The following is an 18,764-nucleotide window of genomic DNA, read 5'->3' as shown; positions in this document are numbered from 1 at the left end:
GCTTTGGCCGATGGGGGGTGGGAGGGCTTTACCAGACCGATAGGGGCTAAGCCCCCATTTCCACCCCCCGGCTGGTGCCGCCACTGCCAGTAGGTGTAAAATTGGCCGGTTACGCCCATTTACCCCCAGTTTTTAAATATTCAAAAATCTGTATCTCATTCACCGTTCCCCAGTTCTTCGTCAAACAACTTTTTTCTATCATAGAAATATCAGGCCTACTTTTTATTATTTTTTTAATGCATCGCCAGGTGCAGACTAAGTGAGAATTTTATTGGTCTAAAGATAAAGTTGTGCAAGGCAACTTCCTTGCTTGGTGTAAGTATATCTTCTTGAGTCCCCCCTCCCAAAATTAGGAAATGTTTTTAAAAAAGTAACACTAAGACAGTCGTACGCGGCATTCTAATCTAAAGAATTAGATTGTGTAGCTATTGTTGGAGTCGTGAAAAATAATTATATTCGATAATTTGTAAACACGTTTTCTGCCGAATGACTCTAATGAGTGTTGTAGGTGTGGATATATTATTATGTTGGATATTATGTTGGCATTAATTGATTATATACTCATAAATAAAATTCGCAAAAAAAATAACCGATGTACGTTAATCTATACCAAAAGATTGTACTTTTATTCTATAGGCCTAGATATGATCTTTTCTCTTTTTTTTCTTTCTTCTCTTCCTCCCCACCCCCCTTCCCCTCCCTGGATACGCCCTGTATACAAAAACAGTTTTTTGTCAAAGAATATGTGATAGTGTGACTGAGCTTAAGAAGTAATAGAAAGAAATCGCCTGTAAGCTGTATAGACTATTGCAGTGGAAGTACACAATTGAATTATGGTGTAAAGTGTAAATTAAAATTTAAAGAAGAATAAAATAGTATTGAGGGATGGTGGGATATTAGGGTCATCATAAATATGAACTTTTTACAATAAATGCAAATGTTATGTCCGATCATGCTCCGATGAAGAGCTGTAAAAACACTAAGCGGCCGTTAGGGACAATATACTCCACTGCCTCTATTATACTGCCCTCATCGGAGTTTTCGAGATTAAGAGAACTTGTTTTGTTCAAACTATGTCACTAGTTATCGTTCACTAAATTTCTCACTTAGTAAACACTTAAATATGGATGTTGTGATCCTACGGTGGCAGATACCCTATCTATAGCACAATTTGTAACGAATGAATGATTGGTTGGATGAGTTTCAAATCATGTTTTCAAAATACGGTATGCTATTTATCTACAGCCAGCCTGGATGCCAATAAACCAATGACAATCTTTCTTTGGTTATCGGACTATATTAATGCTCAAAAGCTTTTTTTTTTAATGTTTGCAACTGATGGTCTCATTATTATTATAATTTATTTTGTATAATAATTAGTAAGCTGTTACTTATAGTAGCTACAAGTTCAGAACATTCCATGGGGCTGAAATAAATAATAATATCGTGGTAACCCCCTACTCTTCCGAAATGGGTTCTTTAAAGCCAAATGTGTACTGTAACACTGGACCACCATTTAAATCCTTATCTAAGAAGAATTGGTTCTACCAACGAACCCTGGGCGAGAAGCAGCAGAACCTGCACCAATGTTAAGGCTGTAGTTAGCGGAGCCCCTGCCTTACTGCTTGTCTCGCCCAAACGTAAGTTTAAAAAAATGCAACTGCTCATTTAAAAGGATCAACTTCTAATGAGACACAGAAAACAATTCAAATTTTACATACTTTTTACTACAAGTTCTTCAGTTAATTACAGTATTATCAAATTCAGAGTCTACACAAAATAGTATTTAAAATCTTGTGATTTTTTTTAAACATTAATTTTCAATTGCTAATAACATACTTGCATATACTGTACAATAATAATGTATACATCTTTAACTACATTTTTTGATCAATCACCTTTCAGTTGGTATTTCACAGCGTAGTAGTGTAATAATGCTTGTGATGCTACTATTAATAATTAACTATGCATGCCATGATTGTTGACATTTCCGCTCTAAGTCATGGTCAAAGTCATACTATGGAGTTAGTAACATTAAATAACACAATGGTTATACATATAGATACAAGGTAACAAAAACTATGAAAAATAATATTAATTTATAAAATATATGATATTAGTATTTTTAATAATTATGATTAATTTAATATGCATGAAATTAAAAGATTATACAGAAGTCATCACTCAAATGGATGACAAATTTTATCCTCTTTTATCTACCAAGCCTAGATAGGGGTCTCCAGAAGCCACAGCATACTGTATGATGGGAAAGTAAACAGACTCACTGTGCAGAAGAGTTGAGATCCCTCAAAGCATTGCACAGCCTAGCCCCAATGCTTACTGTAAGAAAAAGAGAAAGGCACTCCAGGCTGTACATCTCCAGACTGTACCCAGCAGTATTAATGGGTACCATCAGCATCTCTATCAGCATTACCCAGCATCTATCAACATTACCTCAAACATTTAATTTCATATACTGTAATGTAATAGTATTATCAATTTTTTCTCACACATAACACATTTCAAAGTAGAGTTTATCAGCTTAAATGTGTTGAATGATTTGAGTCTATTCGAGCTGTCTCATCAATCTTAATCTCTAAAGTCCTTTACAACTGAAATTTGTGGTTTTATCATCAAATTATTTGTAGTTATACCAAAATACTATTATTTTTAATTGAAATTGAAAAAGAGCTTTGTAAATTTATCATTTATACATTTTATAATTATATTATTGCATCTTAAACTTCACAAGCATTTCTGATGTAGGCCTATATAGCATTTACACTGAATAAAAAAATAATGAAAATGATGGTCTGCCTTCCACTTATATTTCCTGTTTCAAAGATGCTGTAGCATTACTTTTACTTTTAAAAAGTTGCTTGTACCCTTTCCTTCTACTGATTCGACTAAGTTTTTTGGGCGACTCCTTCTGCTCTTCAATCTGTGGGGCATTATTCATATATCCTGCAAAAATTACAAAAAAAAACACCCCAATTTTATGTAATGTACATTTATATAAAAACCGAATCCTAATACAACTAACTATACTACTATTTTATGGGCCATAATTTAAGTGGGATGTAATGCTGACCACTCACATTAGGCCAAACACAAAAAAAATTGTTTGTTTTCCCTTCTTTTTTTAAAAATGATAAATAGGGAGTGGGTGGAAAAATGTTTTTTTTTTATTTATTTTTTTTAAGATACTCATCAGATGGAATAAAAATAACCCACAGAGGCCTAAAATGGCAATATCTTACATCAGACAACAACTTTAGACTAATTTGTAGGGCATCTGGCAAAAAATACAGATAAATTCACTCACATTTTTTTAATTTGTAAAGAAAAAAACTAAAAAAAAAAAACCTTTTTTTAAATCTTTTTGTTTTTCCGGCCCTATTTTTTTCAGTGAGTTAGGGGCGGGTGGAGGAGGGCAAACGTAAACATTTTTTTTTTGGTCTTATAATTGTGACAATATAAATTTCTCAAACATCATCTCAAACATTCAATCTCCTGTACCTTACTTTAATCCTCATCAAATGAATGATTGCGTGCACATTATATTACAAAATTGAAGTAAAATCACTAAATGGCTCATACCTCTACGGAGGCATGTTTCAGTATCAGGAAAATCTACGTCCCAATAATGAGGTTGCGTGGGAGGTGGAGAATACTTTGCTCGATGACGTGAACATGATTTCATCCGATCAGCCTTCTGCGAGTCTGTTAAATCCATTGCACTGAAATACTAAAACGATTGAAAAGGTTTACGATAACCTCTCTGCTACCAACAGCAACATATTATATTCAGTAAAATATTCCTTTAATATTTTTGAAAGGTGTAAATTAAAAATTCAAGAATGGCCTAATTTTACTCTAGCGAAAAACATGAGATTTTGTTTGAAAATTTATTCATATAAATCTTTTATAGAATATGAGTATGTTTAACAATACTTAACTACTAGAAATAAAAAATCAAAACATAGTATATATTCTGTACAATCAGAAAAAGGTAGGCAGACCATGGGATGCTAATAAACAAAATGATTATCGTGTTAAACAAAGGCCTAGTTAGCACCTTTCGCTTAGATAAATAATACAAGATATAAATCTCTTACATATTTTATCTCACAACTAAAAATTCCGCTACTCCCTAGCCTAATAAAGAGACTTCGCTGATAATAAGCATCACATTAATATTTATTTTTTTTAAAGAGGGCCCCTGAATATTAGCCGACCTTCTAGGACATGCTGGAAGGGTCACCTCTATAAATATGGTTTAAAAAAAAATGTTTTTTTAAATAAAAAAATAATTGAAAAATATTGATTGTTTATCATTGAAAGCTAATAACTTACAAACTAAACAATTCAAAACATTTCAAGTTTTATAGCTCAACACAAACAGTAAATCTTTAACAGAAATAAATGTTAAAGTTTACTTACTGCTTCGCAGTCCTTGCATTCAAATCCTCTTAGCTTTCTCCGGTCGGCCTGTTTACGTACTACTTCAACATATTTATACTGAGGCTCCAGTTCAGCTGATGGCAAACTGCAGAGAACCAAAAAAGCAAATAAATATAATTTAGCGTGTATAATATTCAATAAATAAATTGTTGGTAAGCAAAAAATTATCAAAACAGAAAGTAGTTTCCCCATCAAAGTCATCATTGCAACCATCATCTTCATATTTCATACATGTTTTGTTACTTTGATCAACATCATTATCCTCATAATTTCCGACCATCCTCAACAAATTATAAACATCAACAAAGTCACCACTGTCATCATGACCACTATCACCATAGTCATTAGTTACCACCTTTATATCCCTATATTCATAATCAATCACCTTCACCAGTGGCGAATCCAGGAATTCAAAATAGAGGGAGCCCTGGGAGGGACCATCATAAACGGAGGGTCTAGAGTACTTCTATATGGCCAGAAATGGCCATCTTTTTTCTACTTTTTTTTTATAAATCCGCCAATGTTCACTACCAACACTTTTAACATTTATAAACATCACTTACTCATCAAAACCCTTGAGAAAAGAATCAGCAGGTTGCTTCATCACATCCTTATTAGAAATTTCATCAGAAGTGTCTGAAAAAGGCAAAAATGTACTCATTACTAAAACATCATAACCATAGAAAACTTGGATAAAATCAACAAAACCATAAAGTTTGCACATCAGTTGAAATTCTCTTCAGGAAGAATAATTGCTCCAAAAAAAACATAATGCTGACTTTGATACACCTTCAATTGTATATCTGGAAAAAATGATACATACAAAGCATACAAAGAACTTCATTAAACAATGATCAATATAACAAAATATTTTGTACTAAATTTTCACATCTAAGTGATATGGATTTTGATGAGACACATTTATAAAAAAAAAATTAATATAAAAACTGTTATCTTGAACATTACCTGGTTCCTGAATGTCCTGATTTGTACCATCTGCCTCAGGTCCATCATCACCTGCAAACATGTCATCATGGCTTAGATTCTCATCCTCCTCTGTATTCACATCAAATCTTTGTGGAGGAATCTCTTTTGGCAGGTCGTTAGTACCAATGTTTTCTTGAATGCATGGCACCTCATTGATGATGCAAACCATACCAGATGTCATGACAACAGAGGCAGGCTTCTGATCTGTAGATGATGTTGATTTTGGGTTTTTGAGATAATTTGATGGTGGTTGTGGGGTGTTCTCCTCAAAGTTGCTAAGATCAATGGCAGGATCAATGGTGCCATTCAAGAAGCTACCATCACCAGCATTTTGATTATTTTCTATAATATTATTGTCCTCCTGACATTGATTTCTTTTATCAGCTGGTATGAATGGTTTCTTAAAATCTGATGTGCTATGGTCTTTTAATTCTTGAAGAGATTCCTTAATGGCTTTTTTTAAATAAACATCATTTTCACTACTATAAATTATCCCTCCCTTGGACCCTTTGATAAGAGAGGTGGCATGAGATTTGCCTCCTTTCATCATTGTCAAAGTTTTCTGCACAAGTTTATGTCCAGTAGGAGAATCAGAGTTGCTTTTTGTAGGTTTGACTACTTCTTGCTGGTTAGAAGACCATTTTGCAATACTATGGTCAACAATATGTTCTTGTTTGTTTCTTTTACATTCAAGAGATTTAGAACTCATAGATCTGACGTTTTCTTCATTTGATTTATCTACATCAGCAAGTTTCCTTTTCTTAGTGTTAGCGGATGTTCCTTTCACTTGCAAATTGTCAGAACCTTCGTTACTGAATTTGTCCATAAATGCTGCTCTCTGGGAATCACATTTGGATTCTCGTAGCAAAAATGGTGATGTATCAGACAAGAGACTTTCATTTCCTATCTGCGCACCAGCCATAGGGGTCTTCGGGGCAAGAAAGATAAGATTTTTGCTGACATTTTGGCGACATTTTTCAGTGTCTTCATTGGTGACAGCAGGTGAGACATCTTTTTGGAATGTTGGTGATGGAATTTGTGTGTTGACAAGATCAACTGGATACTGTGATTCTGACTTTGGCAGTGAAGTGCGACGGTGAGCATGCTGCCTCTTGACATGGTTTTCTAATCGACTGTTCCGGTTCATGGTCTGCTTTAAATTCTTAACTTTTGGTATGGTCGGTGTACTGTAAAATTGTGGTGCCTTTAATAACGTGTCCTGGGTGTGGGTGTGTATTACTGTCAAGTCATCATCCTCGACTTGAAGAAACTTGTCTGTATTTATTTTAGGCAAAACATCATGTACTTCTGGTACAATCTGTGTGCTGCAAAACTGGGGGGACTTCAGTGAAGTGCCCTGAGTATTTAACATTGTCATATCATCATCTTCGAAAGCACATGTATCTGGAACTATAACAGTGGATTTTTCAATTTCAATTTCACTTATCCAGTTCTTAGTTCTTTCATTTATTAATTTGACGTCAGGAGTTTTAACATCTGAAGAACTTAATATATCATCATCATATGTAACATCTAAAAACATGTCTGGCTCGAAGGTTTCTGGGACAGAAATAATTTGCTGGTTAATAGCAAAGTCACTGACAACAAGTTTAGGTTTTTCCTCACCAACACTTTTTTGTTTCTCTTGAGAACAAAGATTCTTCAATACTAGAGTACTGCTTCTTTCAGTTAAGTTTTCGTTTCTCAAGTTTGACATAAGTGGAGATCCTGACATCATTAAATTAGCTGATGGTTCAGTCTTGATGCCAATCTTTCTGCTAAGCCTATTTTTATTCTTCTTGACTTGACGAGATGGATTACTAGTTCCATTTGTGGAAGACAGCACAAATGAGGGCGGACCTATTGAGGAGAGATTTATCAATTCAATCAAATCTTTAAACATAACAAGTCTAATACATTTCCATCACCACTGCTTACTTTAAACATAACTAATAGTACTTTCTTATCTAATAGCAATGAAAATAGGCAATTAAGCTTTAAGTTTTTTTTTTTTACAATTTTTGATAATTTAGTAATGGGTAAAGAACCAATAAAAATAATTATAGTTCCATTTTCATTTTTTTGATAATATAGCCCAACGACAAAAATTAGCAGGTGCAACTGCCAATTGAAAGATGGAAAAATGTTGTACTGGAACATATGTGTACAACACTTAATATTAAAAAAAATAATAATACATGTAACAATGACAACAACAATAATTAACTAAAATAACCAACTACAACATCAACAAGCTCACAAATTTCCAGTTGATGCATGTTATAAACTTACTTGATGTCACAACTGAAATATCCAAGTGGGATTTCGGCTGCTCTTTGATAATCACCTTGCATCGTTTGCACACTCTGGGAAATAAGCAAGCTGACATTTACTAAACAATAGTAATAGTCTCAAATAATTCCTGGAATTAATTTTCTTGTTAGGAGAATACTGACAATGTTGGTCACATCATCTGTGTCCTTGGGCATGGCACTTTATCTCTCCACAGCCAAGAGTGCGAATACTGATACTGATACGAAATAATTCATTGTCCAACATAAAAGAAGGAAATGCACTCGAAAAATGACAAACACTTAAAATCACAGTACTGAATATTAAAATATATATAATTATTATAAACAATGAAAAATTTTAATATATTAATATGTACAAGAAAAATAAAATTATATACAAAATGCATACAAATAGAACATTGCATTAGGAAGTAATATATTATATAATTATTAATTATTATCATTTGACTCATGGAGATATATAAAATAATTACCTCCAGCACCGACTGCACTAAAACAAACGCTACCACATGGCTATCTCCTGGCCCGAGAATTAATTAAGTGGATTTAATTGGCTACAAATGCGTATCGGGAACGATTTGTTCTTGTTTTAGGGACACAAAGTCTACCACTGTGCACTCTATGAACAAACTGTTCATTTAGGGTATTTAGGGGTATCACTCATGCTGCCCAGTGCAGCTTTATAACTTGGTCCTCATAAAGACGGGTGTTTATTGTACAAGTTTAATGTGAAAGCTTAAATATGTTTGTACATGGCCATGACCTCTGTACATACAGTAGATTATTATTCTAATTGCCTGGAAGAACTCACCTATCTTTTGCTGGTTCTTTCATCTTTGTTTTCATCGCCTCCATTTTTTTCAAGAGTAGCCTACATTTAGAGTGATATTTCTTTGCAAGACAAGCATTCCTTTGTTGAAAGTAAACAGAGGGGATTAATGAGATTGTAAAAATAATTCATATAGCGTCAAACTACAAAATATATGAATCCAATTTTGAGCCATAAAAAAAAAAAAACACTTTAAAATTCAAATTTAACCGGGCTGGCCACATATAATATTCTTACAATCAAGAGCAACTTTGTTCACTGTTGTTGGTGCAAACAATATAAAAAGAACTTACTCATTTGCAAATGTTCGTATCTTTTGGTATTTTTTTGTCAGTTGTTCAACCTCTTCTTTCAATTCTATTGAAAAATAAAACAGTGACAAACTCGTAATAATATTTATTATCATAATATAATTTGTCACATTATGCATTATATGTCAGTGTTGTAAAAACATCACCTTAATATGACTACTGTATAAAAACTTACTATTCACAGTCTGTAAGTGTGTTTCTTGCAGTTTGAAGAGGTAGGTAGTGAATAGTTCTTGATCCACCATTTTAATTTGAGAAGAAACCAGGAAGCCTAGAATTAGCTGACACCTAAAGAAAATTAATGAAAATATACAAATTAAAATGTAGGTCACGATATTAAACCAAAATAAAAAAGTAATACACTGGTCATGCAACCCGGGGGGCTCACTCTTAAATATTTCCATACGGGTAGGTGCTGAATTTACGGGGATATTTTGAGGACTTGGTAGCACAAGTGTGGGAATTTATGGAAGAGTATCAGGATGTATAGATATATTTGCAAAGACTTGGTAGCACAAGTGTATGAAATACATGAAAAATTGGTAGTTAAAGTCCCTGCCCCGTCCGTCCTGTATCAAAAGTAGCATAATTTTTCACATGATTTTAGCGGAGGTTTTTTGCTAAACTCAGTGCTAAATCTACTGTTGAAAAGTAGGGATCACAAACAGACAGAACCGCGGTCTTTATTCACGATTGAGAACAAGTACAAGTGTAATATGGTAGGTTAAATGGCCGTAAATAGTAATTCAACGGACACCGGATTTTGGTAAATGGTAGTTCAAGTCGCTAATAATTTTAAGTAAAATAGGTAGCACAAGAGTCTCGTGTCTTGGAGGGAGTGGCTGCTGCACCCCCACCCCCCTGTAAAGTTGGTATACAAGTAGTAAGCTCCCCGGGTGTTATGTTGAATGTATAGCGCCACCAATCACTGCCTCACAAACGTCCAGGAAAGAAAATTTCGCGACCCGGCCACAACGTCTGCCACCCAACCATTAAGAAGAAACATGTCTGGCATAGCCTAGTAGGGTAGGGGTTCGTAGTGGCTAGCCCTAGTAGCTTTCATCAATGTTTTAATGTCTCGACCTAGTTAACCCTATATCATATCTTACACAAAGAAAATAGAGAATACTCTAATGTATAGACTACCCACCATTACCGACAAAGTTGTAGTTATTTTGGTTGCAGTACATTCGAAAACTTCCGCGGCGCGCGATGCCAGTAGTGTTTTGCTGCAGTGATCAAAGATCTTATAAGATCTTTGGCAGTGATGCTCGAGTATGTGTGGTGGCGCTATATAGCACATGTGTTGCGTTTGTTTTTATTTTGTTTTTTTAGATTTGGATGTGGGGTGAGGAGTGTTCTTTGAGATTTCATGAGGCGGTTTGGTGCTCATTCAGAGCATTTTGAGAATATACCCTTTCTACTTTGAATACAATACTCAATTGATTTGTAGAGTTTAGTCTTGTCATTGCACAGTGAATTCATACGGGTAGGCGCTAGGCCTAGGCCAACCAAGTTTTACAGTGTAGCAGGCCAAGGCTGCTCTAGTACTCGTAGCTGGAAACTCGGTCTGATTAGGGCTAGCTGTTCCAGCCCAGTGAGGCCTACCACCCATAGGCAGGGAAGGTGCATATGCGTGGATAAGTATATGTAGGCCTAGCTTACTGGTTTTGCTACTCATTTATTTAACGAAATTGAACGAATTATGGGCATTGTTGTCAATGGTATGACTTTAATACTAAATAGTACTTTAATCAGATATTAGTTAGTTTATCTGCTTTATTTTAACAAAAAATTGTCAGATATTAAAATTGTTTTTTTCCTCAAGATACAAGATTTATCAGTCAAACCTATGCATTGATGCAATGTTAAAAGGCATGTTAAAATATTTAAACAATAAGAGGAGTTAAAACATTAAAAGCAGTTAAAATATTAAAAGCTTTTCAAACTGTTGCAGTGCTTGAATAACATTTGTGTAAAACACACAGAAAAAAATAAATAGGAAGTAGGCTCAACAATTAAATTTAGAATATACTATAGTTTAGTATTTACCCATTTTTGTTAACCTATTATTTTGAAATAAAAGAGCTTCAAAAGTCAATTAGTACTAAATTTCTGAATAGCATAATGCTAGATCCTTTGTTTCTTTCTGAACTGTGCTATGATAACTTCTTTTTATCTTACAGGTTTTGAAAAGAAAAGGTGTGTATACACCGTCACCATAGTAACACAGGAGAAGCACAGATTACTATACATACTGTGCTTGAAGGTTAACAAATTGTGAATTTGAACCTGTCAGCAACATGGCTGATGATACTGTAGTCAAAACAGAGGAAGATCATGTAGTTGAGAACCCAAAAGATGACCCTTTAATGGAAGTACTTCCCGTAAACATTGAAAACAAAGCAGATGATTCTGTAATTTCTTTTGTTAAAGATAATAAAACAATTAGTGAGGGACCATTTATCATATCAGATGATAATGTTTTGAGGAGTGGAGATGATTCAGCAAATTTTGAAGCAGAGGATGTTGTGAACCCTGAGGCTGACGATACACAGATGAAAAGTGATGTGAAAATTCATGTGGAAGGGAATGTAGAAAAAAAGACTATTTCCAGTGAAAGGCATATAGAGGAGGAAAATATATCAATCACCATGGATACTGAAGATGTGCCACCTGTAGACTCCAGGTGATAATTCATGGCCGTGAATTATATTAACAATAATAACCTTATAGTAACAGTCAAAACATACAATTTTTTTTTCTGTTAATTCGATGGCAAGGAAATCATTCTCTTAATTTTTATTTTCTTATAATTTTATTTGATTTTTCAGTTTATTAGCTCAACAAAGAACAGTTTTAGTGGAAGAGAATGAAAAAGAAAAGATCAGTTCCAGCAAAGCATGCAATAATGAAGGGACATGGGTCACCATGGATACAGAAGATGTTCAAAATGTAGACACCAGGTGATGAATAGTCATGACCTTAACTCATCAATGCAAGAAAATTGTATAATGTTCAAGCACAATTTAGTGGAACATTTTTTAAAAATAATTATTAAAATTTATTGAGGCTAGTCCTGCAGCAATCCCAGTAAAAAAATAGTTAGAGTAATTAAATTTACTACCTTTTTATTTTTTTTATTTATTCATTTGACACCACTGCCCGAGCGACACAAAATCAGGAAACCCACTAACTCCCTGAAAGAATATTAGTTATTAACTTCTAATGAGACAGAAAATGATTAGCTCTCAATGAATTATGAACTGCGAAAAGGAAATGGCATCATATTCATCTAATAATTGTAAATACAAAATAGGTAATGAGTAATATTATGGTAAAAGTTGAATGAAATTTGACCTTTAGTAATAAATAGGCCTTATAGTGGTGTAGACTGGTCTTTTAAGAACATTTTGCTGGAAACATTTTTTGGATACGACGCCCCGTTATGGAGTTATGATTTTTTAAATAACATGATGTCAGAAAATCGCCCAAAAGCTTATCTTATTTCTGTTGGTTACGCACCGCTGATTTGCAATGTTTGTCATCACTTCATGATGTCTACCAATTTGTGAAAAGGGCCTATTAGCATAGGTATTGATTTTATTAATTTGATGCCTAAATTTTATTCATTGGTTTTGTGTGAAATATTGATAATGTATTTTTCACTGCCTTAGGGTTTATAATCCTGATTGGTCAAAGGCTCCCTACCAACTAATAAGTACCACATCAGAATTTGAAAATAAAAAGGAAAACTTTCTAAAAGGTTGTAAATGGTAAGATCATTTATTTTATTGACTTTAAATTTATCAGGAATAAAGTCTAATCTTAAATTATTTGATTAGGGAATTGATTAGAAAATTGTGAAAATCTTTTTAATATTTATTTAATTTTGTAGTTTTCTATGTTGTTGTTCATTTATTTTGATAGTGTCTATTTTAATGATAATTATAGGCCAAGCTACAGTATGTTGATTTATATATTTTTGATAGTACAGTATGTTGGCCATATTATATACATGTACTGTATGTTATTAATCGGTCTTTGCTATGTAGCACATATGCACTTTATGTATATGTTGACCAAATATTGGCCTAAAAAAGGATAAATATGTTAATACTAAAATTATTTTTATTATTTAGAATAATAAAAATTAGAAGAAATATCAAAACCTTCGAATTTATTTTTAGGGCTCCTGATGGATCATGTATTCTCACAAACAGCGATGATAATATACTCAGACTTTTCAATCTACCTTCGGAATTATGGGAGGAAAATAGAGAAGGTGACTTACCTGAGTGGAGGTCTGTTTTACAGATGTCGGAAGGAGAGTTGATTTATGATTACTGTTGGTACCCAGGAATGAGCTCAGCTGAGCCATCTACTGCATGGTACTGTATTTTATTTTTTATCTAACAGTGACAACACTTAAGTATTATTCATAGATGAAAAGCAGCCAAAATATTGCGAGGGTACATGGACTGAATAAAATTTGTTTAGTATTGATAGAGCATGGCAGCAGTGGCATATCTAGAAGCCTTGAAAAAGGGGAGCTAATGGGGGGGGCGCGCGCGAAAGTGAAGTGGGGGGCTTGGCAATCTATTGAGGGATGCTAACTTGCAAAATAATGTGATTTTAGGTGATTTTTAACTGCTTGCCAATGATTTTTTCGTTGGTGGGGGAGCGACTAAGGGCGCAATTAATTTTTGGAGGGGCGTGCGGCCCCCCCTGGGCACCCCGTAGTTGTGCCACCAGATGGTAACAACCATGAGACTGCATCAAATATCTATTTGCATGTGAACTGTAGCCATGTGCAGTAGTGGCACCAGTGGGGGCAGGGAAGTGGCCAACGAAAAATATTAATTTTCCTATCCAAATTGTGGTCTAAAAGCACAATTTTGGGCCATAAAAAGCAATAAAAACTCTCCCCATGAACCCTACTAGGCATTTTTATTCCGGGACCCTGCTGTTGGTCATATTGGACCCCTCATTGGCAAATTTCTGGAGACACCACTGGCCAAGTTTTTTGTCTTCATTTAATTCTACTTTTCTCATGTTTTAGTTTGGTGTCAACTTCAAGAGACCATCCAATCCACATGTGGGATGCTTTCACAGAGGAGCTAAGATGCACTTACAGAGCCTACAATCATCTTGTAAGTTTGTTTTTGTAGTTTCTCAGTTTCCAGGGTCTGTTTTCATTATTTACACACTGAGTAACAAGTAGAATAAAACAATTAAATTGAACTGGCTAACTTTCTTATAGGATGAGGTTACAAGTGCCTTCTCTGTAGCCTTTAGTCCTGATGGTTCAAAACTATATACTGGCTTTAAAAAGATGGTCCGAGTGTTTAATACGGACAGGCCCGGGAGAGATTTTGAGGCAAGACCAACACTCGGTAAGGAATTTTACCTATTTCTTTCCTCACACTAGAACCAGATCCCACAGACTTGCCCTATAAAACATATGATTATGCATTTGGGAGTGATAAAAATGGCAGTATAGATGAAGCATTAACAAGTACAGTACTACATTAGGTTTTCTGGTGAAAACAGTTGTGTTCATTGGCACCAGCTTGGTGCATCACAAAAAAAAAAAAAATTGTCGTTATCATTCTCATTCTTAATTTTTTTACATGTGATTCACTTGTCTTCCTTGTTGAAAACATTTGCAGTAAAGGGGATCGGCCAGTCTGGAATCATTTCTTGTTTTGCGATGGACGCGAGTGGTAATCTTTATGCAGCCGGTTCATATTCAAAGTCAAGTAAGTAACTGCTGTGGATTTCAAATATATAACAAAATATTAATACAAAAAGAATATTTTCTTCACTTTAATGAACTTGTTTCCATTCTAGTTGGTATTTACTGCGAATCATCTGGGACACAGTATTGTGTACTAGAAGGCCATGCTGGGGGTGTGACACAGCTTATGTTCTCACCAGATGGTACGAAGGTGTACAGTGGAGCAAGAGTGGTAAATTTAGTTGTTACCGGTATATGTTATAAAAGAATATTGAATGTGAAATGCGGAGTTGTCATAAATTCAGAATAAAGTTACCCCATTCTGAAATTTATCAGATTACAATTTTAATAGACAAAGTTCCTGTCTACACTGTAGTAATACTGTACTGCATTTGATTATGTTACGTAATATTTCTTTACCACTTTATTTTACAGGACCCAGAAATTCTCTGTTGGGATGTTCGTAAACCTGGAGTGATTTTATGCCGAATGCAGCGCGAGGTTACCACTAACCAAAGAATGTACTTTGACCTTGATAGGTATGTATATATTTTTTTTTTAAAGAATTTACTGTACTGAGTATCACACATAGAGTTAATAATAAGAATACTAGAGCGCTAACTGCAATGTATTCGATGTTGAAAATACGCAGAGCTGTGTGTGTGTACCATCCAAGATGGCTGCCATAGATTCAGCTAATCAAATTTTGCCTAAGCACCATCATTTACAATTGCGCCCCCAATTTTCACAGAAAGTTCAGTATATCTAGTTACCTGTATGTTTGAAACTGTAATGTACACAATTTTAATTTTCATTCCTTGGAACTTTATTTTTAAATAAGATGCTCCACTTGGCCTCGTTTTGGCTAGGATATTTTTATAATTTGTTATTACCATCACTCATTATCATTAATGAAATTAATAGTCAGTCAGAGGGCTTATTTATGGTAATAATATGTATACTAAGCCTGAAGGTGGCGCTTTACTACGACGGCCATCTTGGATGGTACACATACATAACTCTGCATTGCTTCGCCATCTTGTCAGCACTCTAGTTGTTTAATAGCTCTATGGTATCACATGAAAGAGGATTTCACTACTGAGTCATGGTTATCATTTTTAGTACTGGCCAGTTCCTGATCTCCGGCAACCAGTCAGGACATGTGACTGTTTGGGACACAACTTCTGCTCCGACATCACCTAGTATGTATGAAGAACCAACTATTCAACCTCTGACTTCATTCATCTCACACAGTGATGCAGCAAATGGCATCAGGTAAGATAACAGATTACAAAATACAAGGAAGCCTGAACAAATGAAGTCGTCTTCACAATGATTATACTGGATCTAAAATTGGTAGCTTAATTTTAGGTCTCATATTTTGTTCAAAGACGGTACAACATTTTAGTTGTATTTAATCAATCAATCAACATATATTATAACACACCTAAATAGATCCCAGTAATTTCATTGGTTGGTTTTGAACCAATGTGACATTAGTTATTTAGCCCATTTCATCGCTCATCGTTGAAATTTTGTTACGTCATCCATTGCAACGTTGCCTATGAATATGAAATGACTTCAACCTAATACAATCTTTTGATTGGTTAAAGACGCGGGACTGACTTTTCCTGAGGGTTAAAACCATGAAATGTCACACCACCTGCAGGTATAACCTTACAAAGGCCTACTTCTTGCTGAACTTCTAGCAAGCCGAACCGATCTAGTTAGGTGTTTTATGAAACAAATAATGTTTTTTATTTGTACAATGGAAAGAACGTTTTCATGAGTTGAAAGTTCGATTGTTCCATTCAACTGTGCTCCGCCTCGTTGAATGGAACAGTCAATCTTTCAACTCATGAAAATATTCTTCCCATTGCACTCACAAACATTCATTATTTGTATATTAACGTCTATTTTCAAATCTTTCTACAGTTACCATCCCAGTATGCCAATGATAGCAACTGCTTCAGGTCAAAGGAAGTTCCTGACCCCTATGTTGGATGCGGATGAACAAGACGAAGACCTTGTGTCCGATAATACATCTGAAAACTGTTTACGTCTGTGGTCTTTGTGTTGAGTAATTTGTATATTTTATTTTAAATCTTTGAAAATACCCCAAATAAATATTACTAAAAAAGTGTTTGCAGTATTGTAGTCATAAACTTTCTGTTTATTAAGACTCACATGACAACACAACTACAAACGATGTTGCTAAAACTACTCTCTTAATCTTTTATGTTTTATAATGCTGAATATAACTATACATTTTTTTTTTTAAATATGTAAAACATTCTACACACTATCTAATAGTACTTCCAACATCTTGCTTACAAGTACAGTTGCTATTGAATGTGTACGACGAGATATAAATAAAAGAGACATAATGTATTTGTTATGGCATTTTTCAATTAAAGTTTTGAGCATTGGTAGTATTGCACCACTAAAAGCTACAGGTACCAAATCTTACTTGTGGTATGATTATATTTCTTGATCAGTTGATCCTTTGATCATTCTGAATCCTGCACTTGCCTCTAACTGGTAGTGTGAGCACAACCTACTGTAAAGCAGTGGGTTAATACCAAGTACCACTAAATCAAATGGCCGTATGGCAACGTGAGGTGACCACTAATTCCGCCACCACATTTATCAGTCTTTCTTGTGGTCAAATCTTACTTGTAGTGTGACTATATTTCTTGATCAGTTACCATTTGAGCTGAGGGGGACATTTTCTCTGACTGCCTAAATTCAAAATATACAAACATCTCATTGGTAGTGTCAACACAGACTACTGTAAAGCAATGGGTAAGTGCCAAGCACCACTAATTCCAGTGATCACTAATTCATAGCTGCACCACATTTATCAGTCATTCATATTAATGGAGGGACATCTGGGTCATCAATGAAGTCGTGGCTGTTTGGACGTTCAATAGCTGGTTTCTGTCGTTTACCATTATAAGGTTTGTTAGTGGAAAGGCACTTAGTCTGAGTGACTAGCAAGTCAATGGTCTTTGCAGCTGATGGGTCTACTTCTAAGCGCTCAATCTCGTTCCTGAAAAACGAAATAAAAAAAAAAATTAGAGGACTTAGACTTAGAGGAACACATTAAAAAGTAAATTTTCTTCTCTTGGTCACTGGTGCTGGTTCTGGCATAGCAAGCCCCCATATATTGTATTGCTTCAAAAAAATTCTAACCTTTTATTTTTTTCTCCATCATTGTTTTTATTTCCATATTCACATGGCAATAATCTGCCAGGTTTCCTTGGATGAAGCTGAAACAAAAGATTATTTAGATTTTAAAAACTAAGGTCACATTTTACAACTAAGGTCACATTTTACAACTACTGTACAGTACTAAAATAATCAAAATTATTTACACTTTATTTTGAAATGCACCATCCAGTTTTAAACTGAAGACCTACAATTCGCTTATACACACATATAGTATAGCATACAATTCTTAATGGGAATCATTCAAAACAAGGCTAATACCACTATGATGTGTGGGTTGCTAATTAAAAAAAACTGAAAATAGATGAAAAAGTAAACTTTTTATTAGTTCCTATGCATGTAATGCAATAGGAACTATTGTAATCACTTTTGCTATTTCCTATGTTTTTTATTGTGTGTAGTGTGTGTGTGTGTAGACATTTATGCAAATGCGCATGCGTCAAAGAAAAGTTTTCCGACATTTTGTTTTACATCGCGATGCGAAGATCGATGTGAAGTTTCTGCAGAGTTCAGTCAGGGCTCACGCTAACCGACCGGAAAGTCGGCATGGATGAAACTATTTTGGTTTTACAGCAAAAAAATCAACTGCTGCAGGCATAGGTATTGTGAAGAAGGCCTAAAATAAAAGTAAAATGTTATAAAACTTGCTGAAATGCAACGTTTTTTCATTTAGATTTCCATTTTTTACTAAGTCCATGCGACGTTTTTTTTTGTTGTATACGTATGAGTAGTCATATGAAGGTACTATATCCCCGACAATTCGCTGTGCAGCAATGTACCCTTTGAATGCAAACTGAAAACAGGTGAAAATATAAAGGCAGCCGACTGTCGGGTACATAACGACTATCTAGCTTTCCACAAAAACATGAGGCCTAAGCTAGGCCTAG

At 34.6% G+C, this 18,764-nt stretch overlaps 3 protein-coding genes across 12 annotated transcripts in view; 1 reads left to right on the top strand and 2 right to left on the bottom strand.

Moving 5' to 3' along the window:
* Positions 1 to 1,790: 1,790 nt before the first annotated feature.
* Positions 1,791 to 10,188, bottom strand: LOC117114191. 3 transcript variants are annotated; one of them, XM_033257776.1, is made up of 11 exons: positions 10,057 to 10,188; positions 9,082 to 9,194; positions 8,889 to 8,952; positions 8,578 to 8,676; positions 7,744 to 7,817; positions 6,282 to 7,311; positions 5,431 to 6,227; positions 5,028 to 5,100; positions 4,444 to 4,549; positions 3,601 to 3,748; positions 1,791 to 2,964 (listed from the first exon to the last, which is right to left on the bottom strand). In XM_033257776.1, the coding sequence occupies exons 2-11, from the start codon at positions 9,149 to 9,151 to the stop codon at positions 2,825 to 2,827; spliced, it is 2,601 nt and encodes an 866-aa protein (XP_033113667.1). In that variant the 5' UTR covers positions 9,152 to 9,194; positions 10,057 to 10,188; the 3' UTR covers positions 1,791 to 2,824. The 3 variants fall into 3 exon arrangements, with proteins under 3 accessions (XP_033113667.1, XP_033113665.1, XP_033113666.1); XM_033257774.1 differs by having other exon boundaries at positions 5,431 to 7,311; XM_033257775.1 differs by having other exon boundaries at positions 5,431 to 7,311; positions 10,063 to 10,177.
* LOC117114193 (telomerase Cajal body protein 1-like) lies at positions 9,877 to 16,787 on the top strand. Of its 7 annotated transcripts, none has more exons than XM_033257784.1 (12): positions 9,877 to 9,932; positions 11,093 to 11,595; positions 11,741 to 11,872; positions 12,584 to 12,682; positions 13,097 to 13,297; positions 13,969 to 14,059; positions 14,170 to 14,302; positions 14,579 to 14,668; positions 14,760 to 14,878; positions 15,082 to 15,185; positions 15,769 to 15,921; positions 16,582 to 16,787. In XM_033257784.1, the coding sequence occupies exons 2-12, from the start codon at positions 11,210 to 11,212 to the stop codon at positions 16,724 to 16,726; spliced, it is 1,653 nt and encodes a 550-aa protein (XP_033113675.1). In that variant the 5' UTR covers positions 9,877 to 9,932; positions 11,093 to 11,209; the 3' UTR covers positions 16,727 to 16,787. The 7 variants fall into 7 exon arrangements, with proteins under 7 accessions (XP_033113675.1, XP_033113674.1, XP_033113672.1 ...); XM_033257783.1 differs by lacking the exon at positions 9,877 to 9,932 and adding an exon at positions 10,177 to 10,254; XM_033257781.1 differs by lacking the exon at positions 9,877 to 9,932 and adding an exon at positions 10,246 to 10,532.
* An 11-nt stretch (positions 16,788 to 16,798) lies between these two features.
* LOC117114195 (protein tilB homolog) overlaps positions 16,799 to 18,764 on the bottom strand; it is a 10,749-nt gene continuing 8,783 nt past the window's right edge. For both annotated transcript variants that reach the window (XM_033257785.1, XM_033257786.1), the window contains exons 15-16: positions 17,842 to 17,918; positions 16,799 to 17,698 (exon numbers count right to left, since the gene is read on the bottom strand). In XM_033257785.1, coding sequence (XP_033113676.1) covers positions 17,518 to 17,698; positions 17,842 to 17,918 — 258 coding nt within the window. In that variant the 3' untranslated portion in view covers positions 16,799 to 17,517. The remainder of the gene's footprint in view (positions 17,699 to 17,841; positions 17,919 to 18,764) is intronic.

This window comes from Anneissia japonica, unplaced genomic scaffold, assembly GCF_011630105.1.
Source record: "Anneissia japonica isolate Jap-2015-1 unplaced genomic scaffold, ASM1163010v1 scaffold288108_len519018_cov203, whole genome shotgun sequence".
NCBI lineage: Eukaryota > Metazoa > Echinodermata > Crinoidea > Comatulida > Comatulidae > Anneissia > Anneissia japonica.
The sequence above is the reverse complement of the archived record's forward strand: the minus strand, read 5'-3'. Positions and strand labels throughout refer to the sequence as shown.